General features: G+C 37.1%; 1 protein-coding gene across 1 annotated transcript in view; it reads right to left on the bottom strand.

The window, feature by feature from the left end:
* LOC118763569 overlaps nucleotides 1–14,166 on the bottom strand; it is a 77,828-nt gene that overhangs the window by 58,905 nt on the left and 4,757 nt on the right. Inside the window, exon 2 of the mRNA XM_036503149.1 lies at nucleotides 12,778–12,885. Within this exon, the coding sequence (XP_036359042.1) occupies nucleotides 12,778–12,885 (108 nt within the window). The remainder of the gene's footprint in view (nucleotides 1–12,777; nucleotides 12,886–14,166) is intronic.

Below are 14,166 nucleotides of genomic sequence, written 5' to 3'. Positions count from 1 at the left end.
TTTGGTAGGTCTTGACAGATACGTTTATATCGATCGGGACAGTTATATCAATGAGGAGGCATGGGGCAAATCCAGGTTTTTGCAAATTACCCAGTGAATATATTGTGCAGCTCTATCATGCCTGTTGAGGTACTCTGTAGGCGCTAGAAGACTGCATTTGGAGACAACATGATCAATGGTTTCATTTTGTTGTCGGCATACACGACATGTTGGGCTACTGCCGTTCTTTAATATGTTGGCCTGGTAGTTTCTTGTTGGTAGGCATTGATCTTGAGCTGCTATGATAAACCCCTCTGTTTCAGATTTTAAGCCAGAGGCCATTAGCCATTGATGGGTCAGGGCTTTGTCAACATCTGCATTATTTGCTCTCTTTGGGTATTTACCATAGAGATGTTTTTCTTGCCATTTATCATTCAGAATCTAAGGCCGCAGATTTAGCACGGGTTTTCATGCGCTTAGCTTTTTCTGTGCCTGTTTCTTGTATGTTTATCTCTAATTCCGAAATTTGTTGTATTCGAATTCACTTAGATATTCCTTTGCCTGTTTTGTTACTGAGTATGATGCTTTCTTGTTTTAACATCCAGTCCTCAGAGTTTTTCAGGTAGGTGTCTAGGCCAATTGTAGCAATCTTCATTGTTATTGCTAGTTGTAAAAGTCCACGACCTCCCTCTTTTCTTGGCAGATAAAGTCGTTCTGTATCTGCCTTAGGGTGGTGCATTCTATGCATTGTCAACAGTTTTCGTATTTTTCTGTCAAGATTACTTATTTCATTATTATTATTATTATTATTATTATTATTATTATTATTATTATTATTATTATTATTATTATTATATTATTATTATTATTATTATTGTTATTATTATTGAGTGAGAGACTAGTGCATGCCATCAAAGTGACACTGGGGTAAAATATACGAAGCCCAGTATACTCATCATGACTACCCATCTGATAAGGGTACACCAGGCACATGCATCACAACCATATGCGCGCAACATGGTGATCTCATATCAAGATAAACAGCACAAGACCTTGTAGTGGGGTCCAGTTAGAAGTTTCTTCTGGTCGTGTAACCCATCCCGCTCAAAAGGTCCCTGAATAAGGGTTGTTTAAGGATGTTGAACGAAACACCCATGTTTCCAGAGATGAATTATTCAACCCCCAAAGAATCCCTCTCAGCACATGACTATGATGCTCCCCCACTTCTTTTGCTCGTGATCAGAGATGCACATATCGTCAGCCACTAAGGGACATGCTCAAATGGTTATGGTCAAATAACTGACACGCAAAACTGTGGTATTGAACAGAATATTTGTTGTAGCCCATGTTTTATACCAAAACAAAAAACAATTTACATGATAACACTTCCAATCAGTTAAGATCAGAAGCCACGAGAGCCACTGCCTGGTACTGCATCAGGGCATTATTATTATTATTATTATTATTATTATTATTATTATTATTATTATTATTATTATTATTATTATTATTATTATCATTATTATTATTATTATTATTATTAAGGCGGCGAGCTGGCAGAAACGTTAGCACGCCGGGCGAATTGCGTAACGTATTTCGCTTGCCGCTACGTTCTGAGTTCAAATTCCGCCGAGGTCGCCTTTGCCTTTCATCCTTTCGGGGTCGATTAAATAAGTACCAGTTACGCACTGGGGTCGATATAATCGACTTAATCCGTTTGTCAGTCCTTGTTTGTCCTCTCTGTGTTTAGCCCCTTGTGGGTAGTAAAAAAATAGGTATTTCGTCTGCTGCTACGTTCTGAGTTGAAATTCCGCCGAGGTCGACTTTGCCTTTCATCCTTTCCGGGTCGATAAATTAAGTACCAGTGAAAAACAGGGGTCGATGTAATCGACTAATCCCCTCCCACCAAATTTCAGGCCTTGTGCCTATAGTAGAAATTATTATTATTATTATTATTATTATTCCTTCGTAACACAGTGTAGGTAAAAATGCACCGGAGTCTAGTCTTCTGTCAAGTCACAACAAGGACTTCAGACAGATAAAGCTTTCCTGAAGGTGTGAGATGTGCCCAATAAGGCTACTTTACGCAAGACACCAACCTTGCATGGGATTTCCAGTTGCCTTAAGAAGTCTTGAAGTTTCAATGGGATTGAGTCCAACGCTCCGGTCACCACTGATATCACTTTTACATTACCCTATCGCATTCCATACAGTCTTGCCATTTCCACTTTCAGATCGGAGTACTTGGTGATTTTTTCAACCTCTTTACTTACAACGTTCATGCCATTTGGTATGACTACATCAGTGACCGGACAGTATTTGTCTCTTTTACTCAATAGGACAATATCTGGCCGACGGTGTTCGATTACACGATCCGTCTGAAGATCATAATCCCAGAGTACCGTTACTTTTCCATCCTCCTGCATAACTTTACTTGGTACATGCTCCTATCATTTCTCTGTTACTTCATATTGATATTTACGGCATAAGAGCCAATGAAGATACACATACATTTTATCGTGGCGGCGCTTGTACTCTTTTTGTGCAAGGCTCTCACATCCACTTATCAAGTGGGTCACATTTTCCGTACTTTTCCCACTTCTGGGTGTCAGAAGTTTTATAGATGTTATACTTCACTGAATTGGTAGCGAGAGCCTGGTATTGTGCAGCAATGATTAGGCTTTCGGTGGTATGCTTCAAATCATGCCAACGATGCCCTATTATCCTTAACGTCTTGTGTATTCCTTTCAAACTGTCCATGCATTCTCATTTCAAGGAGGTCTTCATTTCTCTTCCCAGCTCTTTGGTTAAACTCTTCCTTGCCCATCATTTCACCTGCATTTACACCCATATCTTTCGTGGTATATTGCAGCAGGTCTTCATCACTATTTATCAAATACTCGGCAAGCGTTCTCCTTTCACTGCTTATTCAACAGTCTATACTAATTAGTCTCCTGCCACCGTCCTTTCTATCCATATACAGTCTGTTCACGTTTGCTTTAGCGTGTAGCGCCACATGCAGCGTCATCAACTTCCTCGTCCTCCTATCCAGTGTTGATATTTCCTCAATGTTGTTGTTGTTGTTGTTGTTATTGTTGTTGTTGTTGTTGTTGTTGTTGTTCTTCTTCTTCTTCTTCTTCTTCTTCTTATTCTTCTTCTTCTCCTTCTTCTTCTTCTTCTTCTTGCTTCTTCTTCTTCTTTGTTGTTGTTGTTGTTCTTCTTCTTCTTGCTTCTTCTACTTCTTCTTGCTTCTTCTTCTTCTTCTTCTTTTCTTCTTCTTCTTCTTCTTCTTCTTCTTTTCTTCTTCTTTTTCTTCTTCTTCTTCTTCTTCTTCTTCTTTTTCTTCTTCTTCTTCTTCTTCTTCTTCTTCTTCTTCTCATTATTATCATCATGGATATAGTTATAATGAATATTGTTATAATGACAATAATAAAAGAACAAACTTAGAATTTTCTTTGCTGTTTATTTCTCCGTTGCGACCATGTTATATAGCAATCAAATACTAGGTTGATTAAATCTGTTCTATCCATATCTTAAAATCTCCAGGCTGTGAGCCAATATAATTTTATGTTGAGTTTGTTACTCGTATATGATTTTTATATAACTTTTAGTAGAAAAAAAAAAACAAGAAGCAAAAACAAACTAGGCATTGCTTGTCAAGTCTTCGCGGTTTGCATTCAATGTTTCGAAAAAAAAATATGATTAGTAGTGGCCAAAATCGCGTGACCCGTCGCAATATTCGTACTAGTAAGCTAACTTAAAAGCATTTACAATAGTATCCTTTTTGATGTGAAATACTTCGTGATTTAAGATTCGAGATTAGCAAATTTAATCTGATTTTGTGTAGGCATAGTAAAGTATTCACAATTCAGGGGACTCTTGATGTGTAGCGAATCAAGTGTCTATTGATTATATATATAGATTATCGGTTAGAATTGATCAACAGGTAGAATTAAGTGTATTTAGGGCGACGAACTGGCAGAAACGTTAGCACGCTGGGCGAAATGCTTTGCGGTATTTCGTCTAGCGCTACGTTCTGAGTTCAAATTCCGCCGAGGTCGACTTTGCCTTTCATCCTTTCGAGGTCGATAAATTAAGTACCAGTTACACACTGGGGTCGATATAATCGACTTAATCCCCTTGTCTGACCTTGTTTGTTACCTCTGTGTTTAGCCCCTTGTGGGTAGTAAAGAAATAGGTAGAATTAAGTATATTGTATGATTATATGATTAAATCCTCCGTTGATATTGCAAGTGAAGATGTTGTCTTGCAGGTCTCATAGAATAGTTCAAATTATGGAGATTTAGCTGTCGTAGACGTATGTTGGCTAGAATTCACCATAGTAATGGTTAGTTTAACATTTATTTCTCTAGTGAATTCAAATAATCAATAAGCTTATTAAGGTGGACTTTTGAGTCCCTGGAGTTGTTATTAACAATTTAGAGACGACATTTAAGACTTGATTGATTTTCTGGTTATATTCGCTGAAATTTAGAATGATAGGTGTTTTAACATTAATCGTCTTTTTTTTTATATCTTGATGTCCCTGTTGTTATAAACATATTTTAAGTGCTATGAATATCTTTAACGCTGTCACTTCGATGAAGTCTATATTTTTTGGAACCGTTTCTGTTACATTACTGACAACAACGTACGTCAATCCGCGTATAAGCCTTAATTTAAGTCTCGTAGGATTGAATGCGAAAGCTTGTTTCAATGCTAATATTGTATAAATGAGATATGTTAATTGTTCTAAGTCGTCGAATATTACAGAAATATACGACCAACTGAGCAATCGTAACTGAACATCTAGAATACATACTTAATAACTTAAACGCAGGCACAGACACATTTTACTCGTCGCACTATTGGCAGCAGATTCACTGCTTGTCTCTTTAATATGTATTTCACATTTTCAGTCGTAATTACTTCTTTGACAGGAGTGGCTGTGTGGTAAGTAGCTTGCTAACCAGCCACATGGGTCCGGGTTCAGTCCCACTGCGTGGCATCTTGGGCAAGTGTCTTCTGCTATAGGCCCGGGCCGACCAATGTCTTGTGAGTGGATTTGGTAGACGGAAACTGAAAGAAACCTGTCATCGCCATGTTGATTTGCTAGCCTCTGCACGCATTTTTTTTCTCTCCTTGTTTCTTTCTGTGTTTCTTTTCTGTGTATCTTTCTGTTGAAGAGCGTAGGCTCGAAACGTAAAAGACTTGTTTTATTTATATTCCTGAGCGCTATACTAATACATTTGTTTGTTTGTACTCCACCTGCCTTCGTCTTTTGTTTATTTTCATAAAGCTTCCCGTTATATGTATATATATATATATGTATGTGTGTGTGTTTGTGTGTTTGTCCCCCTAGCATTGCTTGACACCGATGCCGGTGTGTTTACGTCCCCGTCACTTAGCGGTTCGGCAAAAAGAGACCGATAGAATAAGTACTGGGCTTACAAAGAATAAGTCCCGGGGGCGATTTGCTCGACTAAAGGCGGTGCTCCAGCATGGCCGCAGTCAAATGACTGAAACAAGTAAAAGAGTAAAAGAGTAACATATTTCTACGATGTTGGATGACCTTAGGACAATTGATACGTCTTACTTTTCCATACCGTCTACATGTTCTCGCATTGAAACAAGTATTCCGTTTTGATTTTACAGAACCTAAATAGAATTAGAGTATGGTTTGTGTGCAGATGAACAAACGTTGTTCTCAGGAATATGATAAAAATAAATATAGAAAACCCCGTCTTTAGCAGGGATGAAAGTGGTACAACGTTTCTTCAAATATTGACCAACTCAAGCATATACACCCCATCATCTAACCTCCACGCAAATACATACTCACACACTCACACACATGCACATATAAACACCCCCATACATACATCTATAAGAAAATTTGTGATTCGAAGACCGAGGAGACAAGAATCTCCAAGATGGCTCTATGCGAGTTAAATGACCAGATATTTTATTTATTTCTTACATTATCGGGCGATTACTGTTTCAATCTCATTCTGAGATTTAATTATGCTTACTGTTCGTTTTTCGACATCAGTGGCAGACGCCACTAGAAAAACTTATATATATTTGCAAAGCAGCCTTCACTTTCATCGCGACCTAGTGGTTACCGCCCGTTGACGAGGGACAACAATCCCGAAACTAGTTCGAGCGTATCACTCAGGCTTGCGAGGAAGGGATGGCCTCCCTTTGCAAATACTCCAAGGACACTGATATTGTGTCTAAAGCCAGCTAGAGACGACGATCTCTTGGGGCTATAAAGCTACAGTAACACCCCCCTCCCCAATGTGGTTAGCCATGATAAGATGGCTTCTATACTTTACATTATAGATTTAATGCTTTGGCAAAAAGCTTCTGCTTTCGCTAACACATTTTAGGTCAGTCTCGTGACTCCGCCACCAGTACTGGGTACTTCATAAGTACAGCTCTCCTAATATTTTCTTATCAACACACACACACACACACATACATTCAAATTTCACAATACTTGGATTTATAAAATGTAATAAATGACTTTAGGGAAAAAAAATTAAGCTTCAATATAGAAATCGGTTTGTAAAATCAGTTTGCCGATACTTTATTTTAGAGTGACAGGTTTTATAAGAAAACTAGCAGTATCGCCCGGCGTTGCTCGGGTTTGTAAGGGAAATAACTATAAAGCATTTTTAGAGAGTTATAGCCAAAAAATGGAAAAAAAATTATGGTAAATTTTTTTTAGTTAAAAAGGTCGAGTTGCGTCCCCTAGACAGTCTGTGGTTTGTGTTTCTGATTCTCGACCCCATGTCGAATTTATCGATTTTTTTCAGAACTGGGGGAACTTTTCAAAATTTTCGCTGCGTTAGTTTTGAATTATGACATTGGGCTATGTGTGTGTTAAGTTTCATCAGAATCGGTTGAAAGCCGTGGTCAGGGTGAGGGTACAACCTAACAGACACACAGAAACACACACAGACAAACTGCCGTTTATATATAGAGAGATGCTGTTTCTCGTTGCGAATAAAACTATATCTATTGTCTTACTCTTTACTCTTTTCTCTCTCTTTTACTTGTTTCAGTCATTTGATTGCGGCCATGCTGGAGCACCGCCTTTAGTCGAGCAAATCGACCCCGGGACTTATTCTTTTGTAAGCCCAGTACTTATTCTATCGGTCTCTTTTGCCGAACCGCTAAGTGACGGGGACGTAAACACACCAGCATCGGTTGTCAAGCAATGCTAGGGGGACAAACACAGACACACAAACATATACACATACACACATATATATATATACATATATACGACAGGCTTCTTTCAGTTTCCGTCTACCAAATCCACTCACAAGGCATTGGTCGGCCCGGGGTTATAGCAGAAGACACTTGCCCAAGATGCCACGCAGTGGGACTGAACCCGGAACCATGTGGTTGGAAAGCAAGCTACTTACCACACAGCCACTCCTGCGCCTATTGTCTTGTTTGTTTAAATCTTATTTCATATTTCTTTATTACCCACAAGGGGCTAAACATAAAGGGGACAAACAAGCACAGACAAACGGATTAAGTCGATTACATCGACTCCAGAACGTAACTGGTACTTAATTTATCGACCCCGAAAGGATGAAAGGCAAAGTCAACCTCGACGGAATTTGAACTCAGAATGTAACGGCAGACGAAATGCCGCTAAGTATTTCGCCCGGCGCGCTAACGTTTCTCCCAGCTCGCCGCCTTTTGTTTGTTTAAATCTCTCATCATCCAAACGACTTAGTTTCAAAGTTTCAAGATTTTTTGTGTATCGTGTGTTGCAAAGAAGACGAGAAAAAATGATGATGAAGAAGTAGAAGAGGAGAAATAGTAGTAGCAGAGGTAGTAGTAGTAAATGTATTTAAAGTAGAGGCAAGAAAGAGGGAAAAGAAGGAAAAGAAGAATCATAACTGCAGCAACATTAACATAAGGTTATTTCAGTCATTAGTGTTTTGAATCAATGAGTCTAAAACAAATGTTATTTTGGTTTTACGCATGTGCAGAAACAATTTCCAATAATTTTGCTTTTGCTTTGTTTTACAGTACTTTTAATAAAGTGCTTAAAATTCCAAAATACCACAGAGATATGATACTACAATAAAACACACAACATTGATAAATCGTTTGATAAATTTCAAATGTGTTTTACAGTTTTAAAGACATATCGCTTGGAAGATAATAAATGAATTATTTATTGCAATTTAATAAAAAAAATTTAAAACATAGTAATAATCGATTCATTAATAGAATTTTTCTTTTCTGTTTAAAAATAAATTGTTTATGTATAGAAACAACAGAGTATTTAACAATTGTTTGTGTTCCTAATTAAAAAGAATATTACAGTGACTGCTTTCAATATCAAAATAACGGTGGATTGGGGGGGAGAAATCGGTCGGTAGATGACCGGACGGAATGGTTTGCTGTATTTATTTACGTTCTGAATATTGCTGGCGTTGACACTAAATCTTTGGGTCGATAAGATAAATAACTGTCAAGAACTGGAGTTGATCTGATGAACAGTGGCGTTGCTTACAATTTGTAACCTTGCGTGAATGGAAGAACTCATTGTTCATGTCACAATTTTTTAATTGAAGTTTACAGAGACAGAAACTTTTAGTGGGAAACGGTACTTAGTTATGTCTCTTTACATTCTGAGTTCAAATTTCACCCGAATTAATTTATACAATCATACCTCATGGAGGCAACGTAGCCATGTGGTTAGGCTCACTTTTACGCTTTTACTCTTTTACTTGATTCAGTCATTTGACTGCGACCATGCTGGAGCACCGCATTTAGTCGAGCAATTCGACCCCAGGACTTATTCTTTGGAAACCTAGTACTTATTCTATCGGTCCCTTTTGCTGAACCGCTAAGTTACGGGGACGTAAACGCACCAGCATCGGTTGTCAAGCGATGTTGGGAGGACAAACACAGACACACAAACATATACACACACATACATATATATTATATATATACATATATACAACAGGCTTCTTTCAGTTTCCATGTACCAAATCCACTCACAAGGCTGTTGGATTTGAGATGGTAAGATTGTGTGTTCGATTTCGGATTGGAAGGAACGTTATATTCACGTTTTCCCCATCTGCTGGGCTGAAAATAAACCATGTCTGCTGCAGAGTTACGGCTCGTAAACTTTTAGCCGCAAATTTTGAAAATGCAAGATTATTTCTATTGTTGCTGTTGCTACTACTGCTTTGCTGCTGCTGATTATTGATTCATTGATCCCTCATACAAATGGCTGCCTCTTATATGCTTATGAAATATAATCTATGAGGAATCGATGATTCAATCTTTTATACGCCGCCCTTTCAAATTTAGAACATTGTAACAAAATTGAAATCAATATTTTAAGGCTTAGTGAGAAAAGAAAGGGAAACGCCCAAGATACTTTTAGAGCCTCCGTGACTGGTAGCAAAAAGAGAGAAAATTCTCCTCAGATTAGAGACATGGTCTGAATGATTTCAAACCCAAACGCCACGTGGTGATGTTAAAAAGCGATAGACTAATTCTATTATTCTTGAAAAACTATAACTTGCGCGACAGGGTTTCGTCTATCAAAATTCACCAACAAAGCTTTGGTCGATCAAAACCTACGGTACAAATTACTTGCCCAAAGGTGCTGTACTGTGGTATGATTGAATCTGAAACCAAAACCAATTACCTGCGAAGCGTTAGGGTTAGGGTTAATCATACGTATATGTCTATTGGGACCATATTTTCTCGGATCGTTTTTGAAGAAACATCAAATAAAAAATTCAAATCGACTTTATACATGCACACACACAGACACACACACACACCACACACAATTCGAGATAGTAGTCATTAACGCAAATTTTGTTAGTATTGTTAAGGAGTCACTAGTGAGTACGCAGAAATTTAGCTCCCTTAATCATGTTTTCTATCCTCCAGTTCATCTCTGATCATGTACACCTATCATCAATATTTCGACTGTAAATATCAAGGTTTTGGAAATATGTAGGACTACAATAGTTAAAATTCCCTTCCTTGTCTTATAAAAATATGGTTTTATTTAGAAAGATTTGGCTGCTATTTCAAGCAGGCTTCGTTACTATATAAAGGCTCTGTTCTTCTCTCTGACGGCAATAGTGTTGTAGAAGCAGCAACTGAGAGTCGGATATAAAAAGCTCGTTACTTCATTGCTCTATTTTATTCCTGAATTGAAACCGCTTCAGATTTAGTTTTTACTAGCAGTATCGCCCGGCGTTGCTCGGGTTTGTAAGGGAAATAACTATAAAGCATTTTTAGAGAGTTATAGCAAAAAAATAGCAAAAAAATGCATTAAAAATGGAAAAAATATGATGGTAAATTTTTTAAAAAATCGTCGACTCATCGTAGACATTTTTAGAGAGTTACTTCCCTTTAAAAAAATATGCATTAAAATGGAAAAAAATGATGGTAAACTATTTTTTAAATCGTAGACTCATCGTAGACGCGCGCTAATACCCAGAAAGGCTCGATATGAATCACGACTATAAGATACCCGGTTTTGGTTAAACTGCACCGCAAAATGTGGGAGTAGTTAGGAATCTAAATCGGAGTAGACAGACACACAACCTTACTTTTATATATAAAGATTTTCAATACTTAGAGGTTTTAACATAAAATGCATTGCATGCACTAGAATGAGCTATATTTTGTCTCCAACTCTTCATTAAGAATCAGTCAAATTTGTAAATGAATGAATATCAGTAATATGCGACATTTATGAACTTTACTGTTCTCATGTACAAATGAAAAAAAAAAAAATTGCAGAGTGTCTGATAAAATGGCATTGAGTACTGAGCTCGGCTCATCTAAGTGCTCCAGAGTAAAATTCTCCTTTTATTTATATGAAGCTCAATAAAGTAAGAATAAAGTATTAATCTATCCCTTACATTCAGTATATTGTATACCTTCCTTGTGTTTCAGATACAAATCAATGTTTGGTCATTTTGATCAGCCTAGTCCCCAGTTGATTCTAGTGATTAGGTGATCCTAGTACTCAGGCAATATCAATGTTTAATCGATCCTAGATCTCAGCCGATCCTAGAGTCCAAGTAACCCTATTACTCAAGTGATTATAAACTTCATGCGATCTTGATATATAGACAATTCTAGCTCTAACGCATGTCCAGTTATTTGCTTAAGCATAGTACCCAGATGAATCTAGTGCCTGTTGAACCCAGTGTCCGGGTTATCTAGAACCCACGTAATCCTAGTTCTCATTTTATCTTAGCAGCTAGGTATACCTCATGCACAGGTGATCGTGGCGCGCACGTATACCCAGTAATTCAAGTAAACATATTGCCCAGGTAAACTTTTTGTCAAAGAAAAAGCAGTGCTCAGGTTATTCAGCTGCCTTAATATGCATAGTGCTCAGGTAAGCTTAGTAGGCAAGTAAGAGAGTGTATAAGTGATCCTAATGCTCACATACATTTAGTAATCTGATAATCCAGTATTTAAGTAAGCTGAACTCCTAAGTGAACTTAGTGGCTAGTTGTCCTTAAAATCTAGTGCTCAGATAAGCTTTGTACCTAGGTGAACCCAGTGCCCCTGTTGGCCTGGTAACCTAGTAATCTTTGCTCCCTGTTTATCTTACAGTCCAAACGATCCTATTGCCTCAGTAAGCCTAGCTCGTAGCTGACCTTCTTGTCGAAGTGATCTCTGTGCTCCAGTGGGTCTTGTACCTAGATCTTACTAACCCATTAAAACTTAGTGTGTGATCATTTTGCGGTCCCTCGTTTCCATGATTTTACCTTCTTTTTTTTCATGAAAGTAGTATAATCTATCGTTTGTAGATTTTGTGACTAACAGGACGAAAAGATAATGCCTTTTTACATTGCCATAGCTTTTAAAGGTTATATAAGAGAGAGGTGCTAGTGATTTGAACCAACTCCAACTATACAAATGGTATGTATCTGGAGCAAGCTAGAGATATTCTACATGGTCACTCGACCAACTAGAAACAACAGCCAATTACACCTTAAATTACAGCATACTGTTTTGAAAAATGAAGAACCCATTTGATAATGTAGTTATCAATATAATGTATGAATAAAAAAACAGGCCAAGGATGGAACGCTTTTGATCTGCCTGACTGTCAAGCAATAATATACGGCTGATATTTTATAGACGAGGAAAGATTGAAAGTAAACGTTGATAACTTGTGGAAGTTAAGCTCAAAATACAAATAGAAGTGTCATAATAGTGCAAGATATTTAATCCGGTACTTTACAATGTTATCAACTTAATCCTTTAAAACAGAACGCCGAAATGAAACCTTCTTTTCATTACATAGGGAGGAAAGCAGCAGGTTTTATTACCCTTTTTAGAGCCCTACGAGATTGATGAAAGGGAGGTAAGAAGGTATTCTCGAACTGGAAATCTAATCTGAATACTAGAAACAGAGTGGACTCCGCTAAGATAGCTAAAGTGCCAGGTGGTGTTATTACTAGGCGATAGATTAAAGCCTACTGTGTTAGTAGGTCTTGGTGGGATTTGAACTCAGAATGCATGACCTCTTCTTATCAGGCGATCTAACGAATCCACCAGTCCGTTACCATGACAAATATTTTACTTGTCAACCTCTTCCACAAAGATAAATCGTAAAGTTAACCTCTGTGGGATTTTAACTCCGAATGTAAAGAATTAAAAAATAAATAAATAAAGAGAAGAAAACCAACGCACGGTGTTTTTCCCGCCGCTCTAACCATTCGGACGATTCTGCTGAAGTTAAAAGTAGTTGGAAATATAATTTACCTTGTAATTTTCTGTTTGTCCTTTTTAATGTGCTCGTGGAGTTCACTCGTCAGTTTCTTGAATTGTTTTGGATGTTGATAATTATCAATCACTAATCTAACTTGGCCCCTGAAACGGTAAAATTAAACATGATTTTAAAGAGATACATTTATAGAAAGGAACAACTATGATGCTTGAATTTAGCGCAGATTATTAGAAGCACCTACTGGATTCTAGAAAGCTGAGGAACAAATTATTTTGGGTGAATTACTAATCATGTAGCAGTAAATTCATACCCAATTTTCAACCAAATATCATTACAATTCCACACCTTATACATACACTGATGCATATATATCAAACATACATACATACATACACACACACACACACACACATATATATATATATATATATATATATATATATTATATATATATATATATATATATATTATATATATATTATATATATATGTGTGTGGTATGTATATATATATTGGATGTGTAAGTGTCTATGTGTGTGGGTGTGGTGTATGTGTTTGTGCGCGCGTGAGTCGTGAGTGCATATATATATGTATATATATATATTTATATACACACACAGATACACACATTTACACACACATACATAATACGGTATTTTCCAAAGAAATCTTTTTCGAAATTTCTATCATCTTCTTTCATCTCCTTCCTTCTCCGTTGAGAAGGATGCAAGCCCCCACATCATTTTCATAGTGAATTGTGTACTTAGAAACACTTGATTTTTAGATTATGACACTAAGATATGTCCAACCTGCAATGTGAGGGATTTTGAAATAAATTAGTATTTTAAGGTAAAGTTAACCTTTTGAGCTTAAGTTTTTCAATTTAAGGTTAAAGTTTAGGGATACAATTCGGGCTTAGGATTAAGCGGAGAAGGAACAGGATTCAAATCCAATTAATGAATATTATCCTTTAATTATTTTGTAGAATCGTAATATGTGGCTCAAAAAGAAACACAAATTTTCGAACACGAACACACACACACACACACACATACACACACACACACAACACAAACACAAACACACACACACAAGAAAATCACGTAGCGACATTAACAACGACAATTCCATGTGTCCTCAGTCCTGGCAACGTTTGGTATTTCGTCTATGATATATATATCGTTGTTATTATGGAAAACAATCTCGTAAGTCCAAAATGTTGTTGTTACAGAAAAAAAAAAGAACAGTTGTACCATTCCATTTCTCTTTACATTAGCAAGAGTTTTAGCTTAACAATAATACTTTGTTGGAAGGCGGCGAGCTGGCAGAATCGTTACGTTCTGAGTTCAAATTCCACCGACTGGCTTTGTCTTTCATCCTTTCGGGGTCGATTAAATAAGTACCAGTTACGCACTGGGGTCGAT

Source organism: Octopus sinensis, linkage group LG5 (assembly GCF_006345805.1).
Source record: "Octopus sinensis linkage group LG5, ASM634580v1, whole genome shotgun sequence".
Taxonomy (NCBI): domain Eukaryota; kingdom Metazoa; phylum Mollusca; class Cephalopoda; order Octopoda; family Octopodidae; genus Octopus; species Octopus sinensis.
This window is presented reverse-complemented; position numbering and strand designations above follow the sequence as displayed.